General features: G+C 43.9%; 2 protein-coding genes across 18 annotated transcripts in view; one reads left to right on the top strand and one right to left on the bottom strand.

Annotated features, from left to right (window-relative positions):
- Septin11 (septin 11) overlaps positions 1-13,944 on the top strand; it is a 147,064-nt gene that overhangs the window by 76,562 nt on the left and 56,558 nt on the right. For 2 of the 15 annotated variants that reach the window (XM_087582876.1, XM_087582878.1), the window contains exon 10: positions 6,230-12,033. The exons of 1 other annotated variant lie outside the window; for it this stretch is intronic. In XM_087582876.1, the coding sequence (XP_087439002.1) occupies positions 6,230-6,233 (4 nt within the window). In that variant the 3' untranslated portion in view covers positions 6,234-12,033. 15 annotated transcript variants of the gene reach the window in all.
- Positions 11,483-13,944, bottom strand: part of Ccni (cyclin I) — a 22,690-nt gene continuing 20,228 nt past the window's right edge. For 2 of the 3 annotated variants that reach the window (NM_001105998.2, XM_087582418.1), the window contains 1 exon segment: positions 11,483-12,979. In NM_001105998.2, the coding sequence (NP_001099468.1) occupies positions 12,536-12,979 (444 nt within the window). In that variant the 3' untranslated portion in view covers positions 11,483-12,535. 3 annotated transcript variants of the gene reach the window in all.

Genomic DNA, 13,944 nt, shown 5'->3' with positions numbered 1-13,944 from the left:
CCTTTTAGCAATAAAAATTCCAAGAACCGATCATTATTGTCCCTCCATCAGAAAACTTGGTTTATTGATGGACATCTTTTGCTGTGGAACAAGCGACCCTATTTTCTCCTCGTCCTAGGCTTTACCAGTGTATAATGCTTTTAAAGTTTACATGACATCTGTGTTAAAATCTATTTTAGCTTTATTTATGTATTCTCATTTATTATCGATGGTGTTAGACTTGGTTCACAGTAATCACCAGGCTCAGTGACTAACCGTGCTTCTTGTGTCGGTTGGTTCTTACCTTTTCCAAGCTTCTGCTTGTATAATGAAAGCAAGGGCTTGTTGGAGGCCTGAATTGTTTTTAAAAAAAGTCAAAAAAGGAAAAAAAAAGTCATTCCTCTTATTACCAGTGGAAGGTTTTGGCTAGAGAGGACCACAGAAGGACAGTAACCAGGCAACCAAGAAAGAGGCCGGTTCTTTCTCCTGGCCATAGCTGCAGCAGGGGCAAGTCTTAACCCATGCCTCTTAGGAGCTGGCTGTGCTGAGCAGAAAGCTTCCGAGGGACGCCTTCCATCCACTGTGCACCCCTCTGCCAGTCTTAATCCACTTTCAAATAGTTTTAAACCCCTTTTCTCCTATTCTAACAGTGCACTCCTTTTTTTTTTTTAACATAGGTAAGGCTTTATACCTCCCCTTGACCTGAGAGTGGCACGAGAGTATATAACATTTCCTAAGATTACAGAGTAGAACTAACCCTTCCACTGCTGTTAGCTGGACCTCACCTTCTGCCATCTCTGGCCACCAAGCCACTTCCCATGTCTGGGGCTGCACTGCTGTGGTAGGACTCCCTGAGAACAGGTTTTCTAGTGGACACTGTCCCTCTCCTGAAAACCATTTATACGGTCGCCAGGAGACATTTGCTGGGGCATGTCTGACCCCAGAGAAGACTGTCAGCGCCACCATCCTAAACTGGCCTGTGATGACTGCACTTGCCACAGCTCACCTCTTTTGGTTTTCTTTTTCTTTTAAACAAATTTTTTGTTGTTGGTTTGGTTTTGCTCAGCAATGAAGTTGCATGTTTTGGAGTTGCCAAAAACTAGCCGTGCAGATCCCCGGTTTGGCGTTGCTTTGGTGCTAAAGAGGGAGAAAGTTCCTGGCCTGTTGTAGTTCTAACCGTGTTCTTTTTCAGCCTTTCCCAGCTAGACCAGTAGCATGCCGTCCATCCACTATATTCCAATTTGCAAGCTACTTTAGCTCTCTCCTCCAAGTCGTCCGTACCAAGATACCCACTGTATATTCTCTGACTCCTCCCACAGCCTGGAAGTGCAAGATGACGTTTCTGTTCAGTCCTAGCGCACTCTCACTCCTTACAGACGATAGTGTCACGCTATTCGCAGAAACAAACGAGACAGTGGATCCTTCCACTGGACCTTGCCTCGGTTTCAAGGTCACTCATGAATATAAATTCCACGCATAAGGAAACTGAGCCACATGCTCTCTGTTCAGGGTTCAAGGTTCTCTTTGCTTTTCCTGTAGGCTACTTGGGGTTTTTTCTTTTAATTTCTCTCAGTCCCATAATCATTGCATGAGCATTCGCCACCACTGAATGCTGGTGCCGGCGCTCCTGGTTTTCTTTTCATTTAATTTGTTATCATTTCTAACTTTTTTTTGTTTTGTTTTTTTTAACTTGCAGTGCAAGCTTCGCATAAAGGCCTGGCAAGCCAAGGACGCTCCCGCATTCACCTGCTTTGGCAGTAGTAGCGTACCTCTGTCATCTGTGTCCTGTTTGATTCATTGTTTCAGCCTTTCCCCAGATACCAGTAACTTAGCTCATTTTACTGAACGATGTCAGGTGGTGGGAAACTAGCACAGGGGACGTCAGCAAGCGCACGCGCAGCTGGACTTTGTTTCTGGAAAGTTGATGATTTGCCTTGTATGCCTGTTCCAAGTGGCAGCAGGAAGCATGTCTGTCACTTGTATGTCGCTTTGGACCAAGGAAAGCGGGGTAAAATAACTACCTGTATGTCTGGAGGGAAAACTCACTGCCTCAGCAGCTGAGCTAAAACCCTGAGTAGCCATGGCAACAACTTGCATTTTCTTAATTGTGCGTCTCATGCTTGCCCAACCCCTGAATTCATCGTCCCTTCTTTAGACTTGCCACAAACCAGAGGTGGGCAAGAAAGTCAGCAGAAACATGAGCGAGCGTCCAAGACAGCTTTTCCCCCTCTTCCAGCTTTTTCATTTAATCGCTTGCTTACTTGGCCCAAGCCTATGATTTGCTCAGGCTGTCTTAGGGATGGAGTCTGCCTCTGAGTGCCCACTGTCCAGCAGGCCCAAAGCTACAGACTGGCATAAGAAACAGGATTCCGTTCACCTCACCGGCGAGTCCCTGGTGTCCTCATGAGTCCAGATCTTAAAGACCCCCTCATTAGGTATTGCTTAGCTAAAGAATCTTCTATTAAGGACATTATATACTCACCACCCCTTCCACACGCGCGCGCGCACACACACACACACACACACACGCGCGCGCGCGCGCGCGCGCGCGCCACATGGGTGCTTTGCTTTAAGAAGGCTGACGGGAGACCTGGAGGCGGATTCTACTTCTAATAGAAGTTTTCATGAATCACCATGAGAAAACTTGCAATACAGAAAGGATGACGGTAGCAGGGGGGTGATCGGACAGTGCCGCCACTATTCAAAGTAGAGATCAATTAGGCTGATACCGGCCTCCAGTCCAGCTCCTTGCTGATGTTGAAACTCAGTTGCCGCTAAGGAGTTTTCCTTACTGTCTCCTCACTGTGACCTGCTCTGACTCTTGGGTCCATCAGTTTCTCTCAACTTACCCCAGATGAGGATTAACTCAGGAGCTAGGACATGTCCTGCCTGCCTGCTTGTGTGAGAACAATTGTCTGTCCTGTCCTCCTCTCTCTGCCACTCCTCCTGTCACTTGCTTGGCCTCCCTTTTAACCAGATCTCCGCTCTTCCCTGTCGTCTCTCATGAACCCAGGCCCTCTCTGCACCTCTCACGTCACCAGTTACATGTGAACGGGATCACGCAGGCTGCGTTCCCCTGTCGCACACACTTATAAAAGCATTGTCCAGCCAGCCCGTCTGATCCCAGCCAAGTTCTTATATTTTACTTCATCTCTGCATCAGAAGAAGCAGTAAGTGGCCTTTCATAAACTGAATTAGGCTTCACTGGGTGTAGACCAGACTGGACAGCAGCAGCAGCAGCTGAAACCATCTTCACTGGTGGAGGGAGGAGCTCCTACAGGGACACGGGCTTTGCTTCCATTTTTCTAGCTGTGCGGAGCAGCAGGTACTAACGGCATGCTGACTAACCGTGGCTGCGTTTGCTTTTTCACCGGGCACCACACAAGAGCTTGGGCATTGGTGTTGTCTGCTTGTTCCAGCCACTGCTTGTGTGAGCTTGTTTTGTTTGGGGGTTTTATTTTTTATTTTTCTGTGCCTTGTAATAGAAAACACCCCTTTGCATTCGATTTCTTGCATCCCTAAAAGCTTTTAAGATCCGTTCAGAAACAATTGATTTTTTTTTTTTTGATGCCAAAATTATTGATTGTAAAATTTTTTTGCATCAATTTTTTCATACTAAAGTAAGTCCTGTGGAGAGTCAGGGAATAAAAAGTCAAGAAAGAGAATCCTAAAGCTTACAAAAGAAAAGCATTGCCTCTGAACCTTTTTCCTCCCACTGCTCCCAAGCCTCCAGTAGCTGGTTACTGCTGCTCTTTTCTTTCCGTGTCTATACCTTTCTCCACAGTAGTCCCTGGCTCTGCACGGAATAAACGATACTCTCAAATCTAACTGGACGTGCTTTCGCCTTTGCATGTAAGTACAGGAGTAAGAACTCAGATCTTTCTGTTTCAGATTAGGGAAAACAAATGGGGCAGATGAGGTTTTCTTTTGGACGGTGTCCTTGACAGTCTGAGTAGTCATTCTTTTTCCTTTTTTATACTAAACACATCTATACCGGCCACATTTATATTTTGCCCCACAGTTTAGGCTTTCTCTTGGTTCCAGAGGAAGTAGGGAATTGATTACTGATTCCAGCCATTGTTGAATATAGCATCCTAGAAGTCAAGTAGAGGGCATAAAGCTGGGGAAAGATTCCCACCACCCGCAGGACAAAGATCCAGGAAAAGATGTCTCTGCCAGGCAGACTTTCTGCTCCGACATTCTGGATCTCAGTCTATTGGCTTCTCCTTTATGCTGGATGCACAATGGCCACTTCTTTTTACTCTTTGGCCTCTCTGCATCTTTTGCCCATGGACTGTGGTCCCCTGTAATTGTCATCCGCGCTGTGGGGTATGACCGCATGGTCTGGGCTCTGTGTGAATCAGTCCAAAGGGCTCCCTCTCAGCCAGGGACAGTCTTCCACCTGGTGTTGGGTGTGGGTTTCTTGTTTTCCTCCTCCTTTATTTTGCAACTCACCAGCAACAGCTCTCGCTTCCTCTCCATCCTGTCCTCTCACTTTTCTGACACCCCTAAGTGTTGTGCAGAGTTGGTATTCGGGCGTCCCCTACCCACATAGTACTGTCTCTGTGTGGTCCTACCAGAACTGTCCATCTGAATCCCTCTCCTTTGCCATTCACAAGTGTCTGGAGTTGTCCGGTTCCAAAAAGTCCTAGTTCTATTGACAGAACATTTATTATGGAGTCGTTAGCTGAATCATGACCTTCAGAGTCTAGTTTGTACGTAGGTATGAAGGGAATTTTTAAAAATAAATTGAAAATTAAGCTGTGAACAGCATTAGAACTTTTGTCTATTTCTTGATTTTAAAATATGCTGATAATGCCTTAAACTGTAGTTGTAGAATTGTCATTTTTTTTTGCTGTTTGAAGATAACCAATGTTTTCTAAACTGTTGTGTAATCTTTCAGTGTTAATGCAGATTGTCATGTATGTAAGCTGCATGTTAGACACGTGTCTTTTTTTTATGAACTAAAATAATTGTATTGATGTGAAGCATACTGTTCCGACAAGTATGGAAGTGCGGGCTCAGCATCCTGCCGAGCAACTTGGTGTCTGTTAATGTAGTGTGGTGCCAGGGACCTATGCATATATCACTAGTGCCAAGACTTAAAGCGGGGAAATATATTTTTACCCAACCGTTGTTCTGTGTGCGCGTTTGTGAGTTCTTTCCAGTCCCTGCCTGACATGCCTATGTACATACACGTGCTTGTTACGTCACATAAAGAAATGGGGATGACTGCTGTCTCCTGCTTTCTTACCTCGTGTGGTGGACTTCAGTGTTGCTGGTTGGCCCAGCTTCTCCAAGTCACTTGCCCTGTGGTGTCCATCCTGTGGCTCTCATTTCTCACCACCACACTCGTTCTCCTGTCCCTGCCTGCCCAGTACGTCGTCGATGACCTTCAGTGTCCAGCAGAGGCATCCTCCCCTCCCTTGCCCTGGGTGACCACATTGCTACCCCACTCACTCCTCCCCAAGCCATGCTTGACGACACTGGCCTTTTAACTGACAGACTACTGCCTTCACAGCTGGTTGTAGAGAAGTGCTTTTTTTTTTTTTTTTGGCTTTAAGAATCAATTTGAATCTGAACCTTTCTTTTTTCTCTTCTGTAGCTTCTTCTTTATGTAGCCATCACGTTGCCAAGCCCTACTCTCTCTTAATGGACAGCATTAGAAGAGCGGGAGCTGTCTGTTCACGAGTTGGGGAAGAGTTACCTCATCTCCACCATCGCCTCCCATTCTTTAAAGTCTGGGTCAAACATTGCACTGCTGTTTGTAATTGTCAATGTCTGTTTACAAACCACCACCCTCAGTGGCTACCGAAGTGACTTCAACTACCAAAAAAAATAACAATAATATTAAGAGTGGAATAGAAAATGTAGGCCCAAACCTGGGGACTTGGGCTGGAATCCTCTTGCTTATTAGCTGCCATTTCTTGAACCTCCTGATCTAAGACCTTATGGACTGAAGAGAGCATGTACCTCACTTGAGGTTGTCATCACCTGCAGGGCAAACATAGCACAAGGTACCCCCTGGTCTCTATCCTATGGGCAAATTTCACCAACCCCATCAGGATCTAAAGCTCTTAGCAGGTCATCAGAGCGGGGCAACCCTTGCTGCCTCCTATTGGTTTTGTGGGTTGTTCTGGTGTGGGATTTTAGAAAAGGAAAAAAAAAAAAAGAAAGGTATTGCATGCACAGAGGTGCCTGCAGTTTTCCCTCTGGAACGTCCTATTGATACGGTGTTTTTATTTTTCAGCTGACCATCTGCCTCTTGAGAGAAAGAAGTGGGCATCCTACCTTTAAATTCAGGAACCATTTTTTATTTGACTGTTACCTGCATCCCTTACATAAGTTCTTTGGGGAGGAAGTTCTGCTCATTTTGGGGACGGGGGATTCCAACTAGCCACTCCTACGTTTTGTATTTGTTATTCAAACTTTTGGTATCAAAAATTATGGCAATCCTCAGCTCAATTCAAGGGGGAATTATGTTTAATATGTTCTTATCTTAGATGCAATTTGAAAATGCCCCCTTTTGTTACTAGAGTTTTGGTCTACAAGTCTTAATTATGTTTGAATTGTGCCAGTGTTGGGTAAATGACTTTTCTGCCTCTGGGGCTCAATTTATATTTAAAGAGATCTTAAAATACTATCTGGCCCATTCCTGCCTTTGAATTTGTTGTGACGCTCTGCTTCACTCTTGTCCATTGGTGTTTTTATTTTTTCTCAAACCATGAAATGAACACTAAACATGTACATGTCCCCTCCCAGGTAACCACTTTGGTAAGATCAGTTCCTATCTTCTCAGAGGGACTCCTGTGGCTCTCTCCACAGTATCTGCAAAAGGCCTGCTAGGAATCAAAGCATTTGCATCAGAAAACTTAGAATCCACCCATATCTTAAAACACTTGTGCCTGGTGAGTGAGCTTGAGGTTTCCAATGCTGAGCAGCCTGTGCCAAGTCAGGCTCAGGACTAGGACACATAATATTCACCTCTCAGACAGAAGACAACTTCCGGATTCCTAGCAGTAAACAATGACGTTACCTTCCACATTCACTACTTGTCTACAATGTTGCTTGTTTGTACCTTAAGCTACTTTTACCTCCGTGGGAGGTAGTTCATGCCACTGGTGCCAGTTGCATTTGGCCAGAATCCTTTTGAGTGGTGCCCTCTGTGAGAAAGGTGCAGTGCTTCGGTGGGCCGGTGAAGACACAGTAGTCCTTGCTGCTCTTATTCTCAGGAAGAGGTCCCTCAGAGCAACTGCATGAGTTTGTTAGCAAGCGGCTTGTTAACACTACAAAGTATTTCTAAATGTAAGTAAAGGCAGTTTTCATTGGAGCTAATAAGCTGCCCAGATGCCCCTTTACCATATGCAATGGCAAAAATTTAGTGCTGTGACTAGTGGACGAGGTGTGGTACAAACTCTGATGCCAGCATATATTGGTGCTATGTTAGACATGAGGTCATGTTGAAACCACTAATCATGTTGAAATTCACTTTAACTTATAATCACTTAATATCAATTTTATTAACCATCATTCATTGTTTTCAAAAAGCATTTTGTTTCAGTCATAGTTTGAGCAAAGTTTAGAAGTCAGGTCAGGTGGCAGGATTTTGCCTAAGGAGAGTGTGTAGTTTCATTGTTCTGCCCTTGGTTCTGAGACCAAGGTGATAAGCATTCAGTGACCATAGAGAATCTAGTTGTGGACATCACTGGCCAAGTACCTTGTGGTCTGTTTTCTAAGACTGACTGCCACTGGCCTGGCATTTTGTTTCACATGACTGTGGGTCCTCTGGGCCTGCTGTGGCATTATGCTGAGGACAACCACCAGCAACAATAAATGCACTGGCTTATCCTCATCCACACTGTGGGAAAGACTTGGCCATAGAACCTGTTTCTGTGGGCAATAGCCTTTTTATTTTTCCCCCAAACTTTAAAAAAAAATTACTCAGTTTCAAATACTTGCTTATCCGAGTATAGTCTAGCTGTCTACTTGAAACCAACATAGTCCATTATGAAAGAGAAATATATCCTGGATTAGTGTATGTTGAGCTGGGAAATTTAAAAAGAAAGTTAAACAATACTCCCACCCCCCCAACCAAAGCCTGCATGTCATTATGTTTGATCAAACATCCAAACATTTCAGTTTATGGTACCTATCATAAACTTTCTTAGTTGTTTTTTGTTCACCACTGAAAAAGATTGCAGGATAAACTTTTCTGGACATCTAATAAATACACAATTGTGACAGTATTTAATGACCCACACAAAAAGCCTTTGCTTGCTTTGCAGCTAGCCATTCTTTCGCCATGGAGACTGACAGGGCATTGTCTCTTTAAAGATCCCTGTGCTGAATGCTTATAGTGATACCTAGTCCTTATATCTGTTCACGACAGTCGCTAGCAAGCAACTGTCATACCCAGACTGGTCAGTCAAAGGAATGCATGTGCAGTCATGTGACAAGATTGTGAGCCTGAATGCCCACTCCCTCCCTCTCCAGCCTCACTGGTAACTATGCAATCTGGATGTCCATAGAACATGTCCATTTCTGCATCATTGTTGGTGGAACCTTCCAGTCCAGCACAGAAACTTACAATTGTGGCTCCCAAATGAATGGAACAGGGGCTGTTACCCTGAGCTTGTCCTCTCACAAAGCACAACTTAATGTATGAGGAAACTGAGTAACATTCCATAAGAAGCTGGGCTGTGCACATTCTCTGCAGAGCTGTGGGGACAGCTCTCCTAGCTGTCTGCATCCACTTTCCCCCTTCCCGGTACTTTATTTATTATGGGCCATGTGGCCATGAGCATTAGGGACGTAGGGGCACACTTACTCGTACTTCCCCTCTGTTCCTCCCGATCACACCCAGTGTGGAGCAAAGGGAGGTGGTGCCATGTCTTACTCAACTATCAAAGACAAACCTAGTCTGAAAACCACTAGGGCTCCATCCTCCCACAAGCTCCTTTCAAGGCTGTTTGCTACTGGTTTTCATTCTGGAGTGCCCTACTCTTAAGCCGTTTCCACTCAATGCACAGCAAGTTTGCTGTGCAGAGAGGAGATAGCTTTTTTCTTCTGCTTAGCTACATGTAACAGTAGGCTGAACAGTCTGGCACATGATAGGCTATAAAGGTTATACTAAAGGTAATAAAGAGGTAGTTGTTCCTTTTACCCTTAACCCAAAAGCTTCTATAGCAATACAACATTCTTGGTCACCTCTTACCTTTTCAATGAATGTAACAGATCTGGGCCAGGCAATTTTTAATCTCTGGCCTGCTCCTCCATCGGTATATCCAAAAGGCCATAAAACCAAGTCTATCCAGAATAGAGAATTTCCAGTCTAATTTCTTAATGACTTTGTGCTACATGTGTGCACACGTCTCTCGTGCCCTAATGACTGGTTAATCCAACTCAGACCAACAGCAGCAACATTCTGGGATAAAGCCACTTTCACGCCTGTCAGTTCTACTGATTTCTAGCCTCCTTTGTGGGACTACAGACAACTCACTCCACAGGATGCTTGATGCACAACCCAGACAGCTCGGTTTCACCTTGGGCACGAGGTTGAAAAAATGCTTTTTTTCTTTTCCTCAGAACACCACATCTGGTAGCCAGAAAACCAAAGCACTATTTAGTAATGGGTATAGAAGACCTCATTAATATAGTTTTTTTTTTTTTTCCGGAGCTGGGGACCGAACTCAGGGCCTTGCGCATGCTAGGCAAGTGCTCTACCACTGAGCTAAATCCCCAACCCCTTCATTAATATAGTTTAAAGGTTCAAGAATTTGGGAGCTTTCAGAAGTAGAACTCTTGTTAGAACTTCCTCGCAGAAGGTAATTAACATCATTCAAAAAACATCCTTCCACCTTGAAATGGGCTATGATCTGAGGGTATTTACCCTAGAGGATGCTGGTGAGAACATTTGGCACAATGTTCTTCCCTTTCCCCTGGAAAGCATGTTGGAGGCGCATCAACTACTTAACCACAATTTTCTTCTCGAGGCTGGGAGGCTCTTGGGCAGGCAAGCAGTAAATTGGTAGCCTAGGTTCTCATCAGCTTCCCGCAGAGCCAACCATGGTATCAGGAGACCTCTAACAAAACCTGCATCTTACCTTTCAGTGGGGGATATGGACAACTCCATCCCAGTTCCCCTTCCTCTGGTAGAGAAAGCACTCCGTTCACCAACAACCAACTTGCCCAGCTTTCAGAGGACAAATAACGTCTCATTTCACTTGTAAATACATTGGTGTGGTTCCTTTTTTTTTTTTTTGTACATTAGCTACTAAGCCCATCCTTTGGAGAACCCAACCACTGGGAGGCAACAATCACCCCAAGGAACCAAGTGAACTGTAGGGACCATCTTCATCGAGGATCTACAGTAGTCAGTGTTTGCTATTTCAGTCTCAGGCTCAAGTCTCTAAGGACGGGTTTTGAGGAATGCTGAGGGCTCTGGATATTTACTAGGTTTAGCTAAAAGGAGAGTAGCTCTCAAGTATTAATTGCCGCTAACCCAAACCAAGAATCCACTTGAGTGTCTGTCCCATGGAAACAATACCCCAAACTTAACTAAAGTCTGTTATTGTGATGCATGTAGGTGTCCGGCTTGCCATGTCCGTAAATACCCACGGAAGCCAGATGATGGCACTGGGGGCTCTGGAACTGAAATCACAGTTGGTTGTGAAGCAGCATGTGGGTGTTGGGATTTGAACCTGGGCCATCCAGCCTCACTGTAGGTCTCACTATTGCCTAGACTTTCCGGGCTAAAGCAGTCTTCTTCAGCAGTCTCTTTAGTAGCTAAGACCACAGATGCGTGCCAGCACCAGTTCACCATCAGAATTAAGGAACCTGAAGATGGAGCAGCTCAAGTCCTATTGTCTCCCACGTCTGCAGTCTGCAGCTTCTGGATTCGAGATTAGATATGCAGACTAAAGACAGACCCATCTAAGTGTGTGTGTGGAGGGAAGCCTCATTCACATTATGAACACACTGAACTCTGAACAAAAAGCTCCCATAAATCAAAGTCAAGAAAGATAATCAGAATGTATGGTTTTATACTACATATCTGTGGGACCAATCCTTTGCATACAAACTCTTTTTTCATGTCTTTGCCAACTCCCATCCTTGCATACTTAGTGCTTACCGCAACTGGATTTTCAAGGTCATAGAAAAGCAGCTAAAAGTCTTCCACAACTTTCTAAATGTTAGATGTTGACCTGACAGTCTTGCTTTGTTAAACTTAAAATCAATGGGCTAAAAATGAAACTACCTAACTGTAAGCTTGAGCCTGCCTCATCAGCAATCCCAGTTTACTATAAGGCCTCTAGCCCACAAGCAAGAAAATACTACAAATGTGAAACTTCCAGTCAACCCCTTTCATCTTTTATAGTACAGTCACACAAGTTCGTGTTTAAGCTTCTGTTTCTTTAGTTGAAAACAAAGTGCCTAAGATTCAGAAACTGTATCTTCTCATAAGCAAGACAAAGCAACAAAAACACTCCTACAGACACAGAGGTTAAGGACAACATTTTATTGCTACCAGAGGCTTTCCCAGCAGTACACGGTTCTGACTGCAGTGCCATCTTCAGACTGCAAAGGGAGCTCAGGGTCCAGAAGCCAATCAGAGAAAAACAAGGGAAAAATTCCTTATAAAGAAAATCCTAATAGCGCAATATAAAACTAGGGTACTGAATTCAATTATAAGTTAGACTCCAATCAGGGCTGCCCCAATATCTAGACAGTTGCTTCTACTGATTATAAATGAGTGAAAACAGATCAGTTACAAAAATCTACTTATATGTTACATACATGTTTCTTTGGTGAGCACCTGGATATATTAACTTTATCAGAAATTCTTTTATATAAATGTCAAAATGCTTAAGATGTCCTAATTACATGCCATTTTTAAGCTTCAAGATAAACAAAAAAGGACAATAGTAATCTTTTTAAACTAAAAACTAAAATAAGACTGACAAAATAAGAGAACTTTTCCTACTGCCACTGATTCATGGGGATAGCTTCAAAGTGCCCTTTTCAGACTAACACACTTGAACCGTGGATTAAACATGGCTGCCACAAAAAATAATTTGCCTTCTGAATTACTTTAAAAGAAAAGGTGGGTGTTACTTGTTCAGTGAAGTCAGAATACACAAATCAACAAGCACACAACTTATGAAGTATTCAACCGAGGCAAGAAAAGGCAAGAGGAAGAGGTCAACATGAACAAGGTTCCTAGCTGTGAGTTTGCAACTTTCCCCTAAACATTTACTTTTTAAAAATTTTTTTTGGACATGGGCAAACTTATTTTAACAAAGAAGTGGAACTGACATAGTACAAAGAACTTTTGCTTTACTTTTAAATATATTTTGGATCTTGAGTTTATAAATATATGCCTTTATATTAAATTATGTTGAATTGTAAGTAATTGCACAAAAGAATAAGTGTTTTTCTTTTTTCCTGGCTCACTTCAGTCTGATAAAGCACATGCCCTTCTCTATAGCCTTTCCTGGTTTTCTAGTCTCACCCCAAGTAGTCAGCCTTAGTGTGCACTGGAAGGTGACACCTGAAACTACATGACAGAAACAGGCTGCAAAGGTGGACAGGGGGAAGCATGGCCCTCTTGTCTGGATAAATCAGTGCCACACACAGAGCCCACATTCTCGGAACCACTGTCTTCGTTATAGAGCCGCTTGATCCCGTCATACAAGTCGTCCACCTCCATCTCCTCCACTTTCCGTTTAGCAGAGGTATGCTTGCACCCACTGACAGCAGGGAGATGGAGGTGGAAGGCTGCTGGACCTCTGACTGGCACTTCTGGCTTGCTGTTGTCCTTGGAGAAATCTGGGCCTGAGATAGAGGAGGGATGTAATTTGAACGCTCCTTTGTCACAGGTCACCAGGGTGTGCTTGAGGGGACGGTAGACATAAACGGAATTTAGAGGCAGGGAAGACTGCAGAGCAGAAAGGTGATATGCCACCAGCTCCCGACAGTGGATCAACTGGGAGCTGTCCATCTAGAGCAAGGAAAGAAAGAAAACCACACTGGTCAGTAACACCAGCCCACTGTTACCTTTACTGCCACTGTTCCTCATCCTGAGCCCTCTCCCTTCAGCTTTCTTTTCTGCCCCCACACCCTCTATACTCACTGATCATTCTACCTATTGAGCATTCTTCTGAAATATCGCACACGTTTGTGCTTCAGATATAAATCTGTATTTGTGTATGAGCACTCACATGAAGGGGGAAACTGTCTTGTTCACAGCTATATTAGCAATGTCTGCCTTCTTCTCAGTCTCTGCCTCCTGTCTATAAGGCCAAACCCCACTCTCTTGGCCTCTTCACTTCCTCAGTGAAGTCCAAGTCAAGATAGGCAGGCACACAGCAGGAAACCACTAAACTAGGGATGATCTGACGGGAGAGCTTGCTTAGCTAAACTCACCCTTATTTTAAGTATTACACTACAAAACAATTACAAATGTTAAGCAAGCGTATTTTGTAGGAAACAGTTAACAAAACTACATAGTTTGGGACTTGGTATTTTTTTCCTTATCCTCTGGACTAGTTCAGATATTAATCTGTTCTGGATTAACACACATTTGACCTCCTCAACATCTTGAATACCCCCAACCCCCATGGTCATATGTTTCTGCTTCAATATGCCCCCACAGTTAAGCAAACAATCACACTCATCCATTTAACATCTAGCCTTGCATCTGGTGATTTCAGGACTCAGGTTTTAGGCATTACACCTTAGCCATTGCTTTCATTCTCTGTGGGTCACAACCCCTGGGTGGGTGGGTCCTTCCATTAGTGTTGCCTAGCCACTAGAAAACATAGATGTTTACATTACAGCTCATAACAGTAGCAAAATTACAGCTATGAGGTAGCAGTGAAAACAATTTTATGGTTGGGTCACCACAACATGAGAAATTTTATTAAAGGGTTGTAGCATCATGAAGCATTTGATAACCATTGCTTT

Source organism: Rattus norvegicus, chromosome 14 (genome assembly GCF_021556685.1).
Source record: "Rattus norvegicus strain SHRSP/BbbUtx chromosome 14, alternate assembly SHRSP_T2T, whole genome shotgun sequence".
In the NCBI taxonomy this organism is placed as follows: Eukaryota; Metazoa; Chordata; class Mammalia; order Rodentia; family Muridae; genus Rattus; species Rattus norvegicus.
Note: the sequence above shows the minus strand (reverse complement) of the source record. Positions and strands in the feature narration are given on the sequence as shown.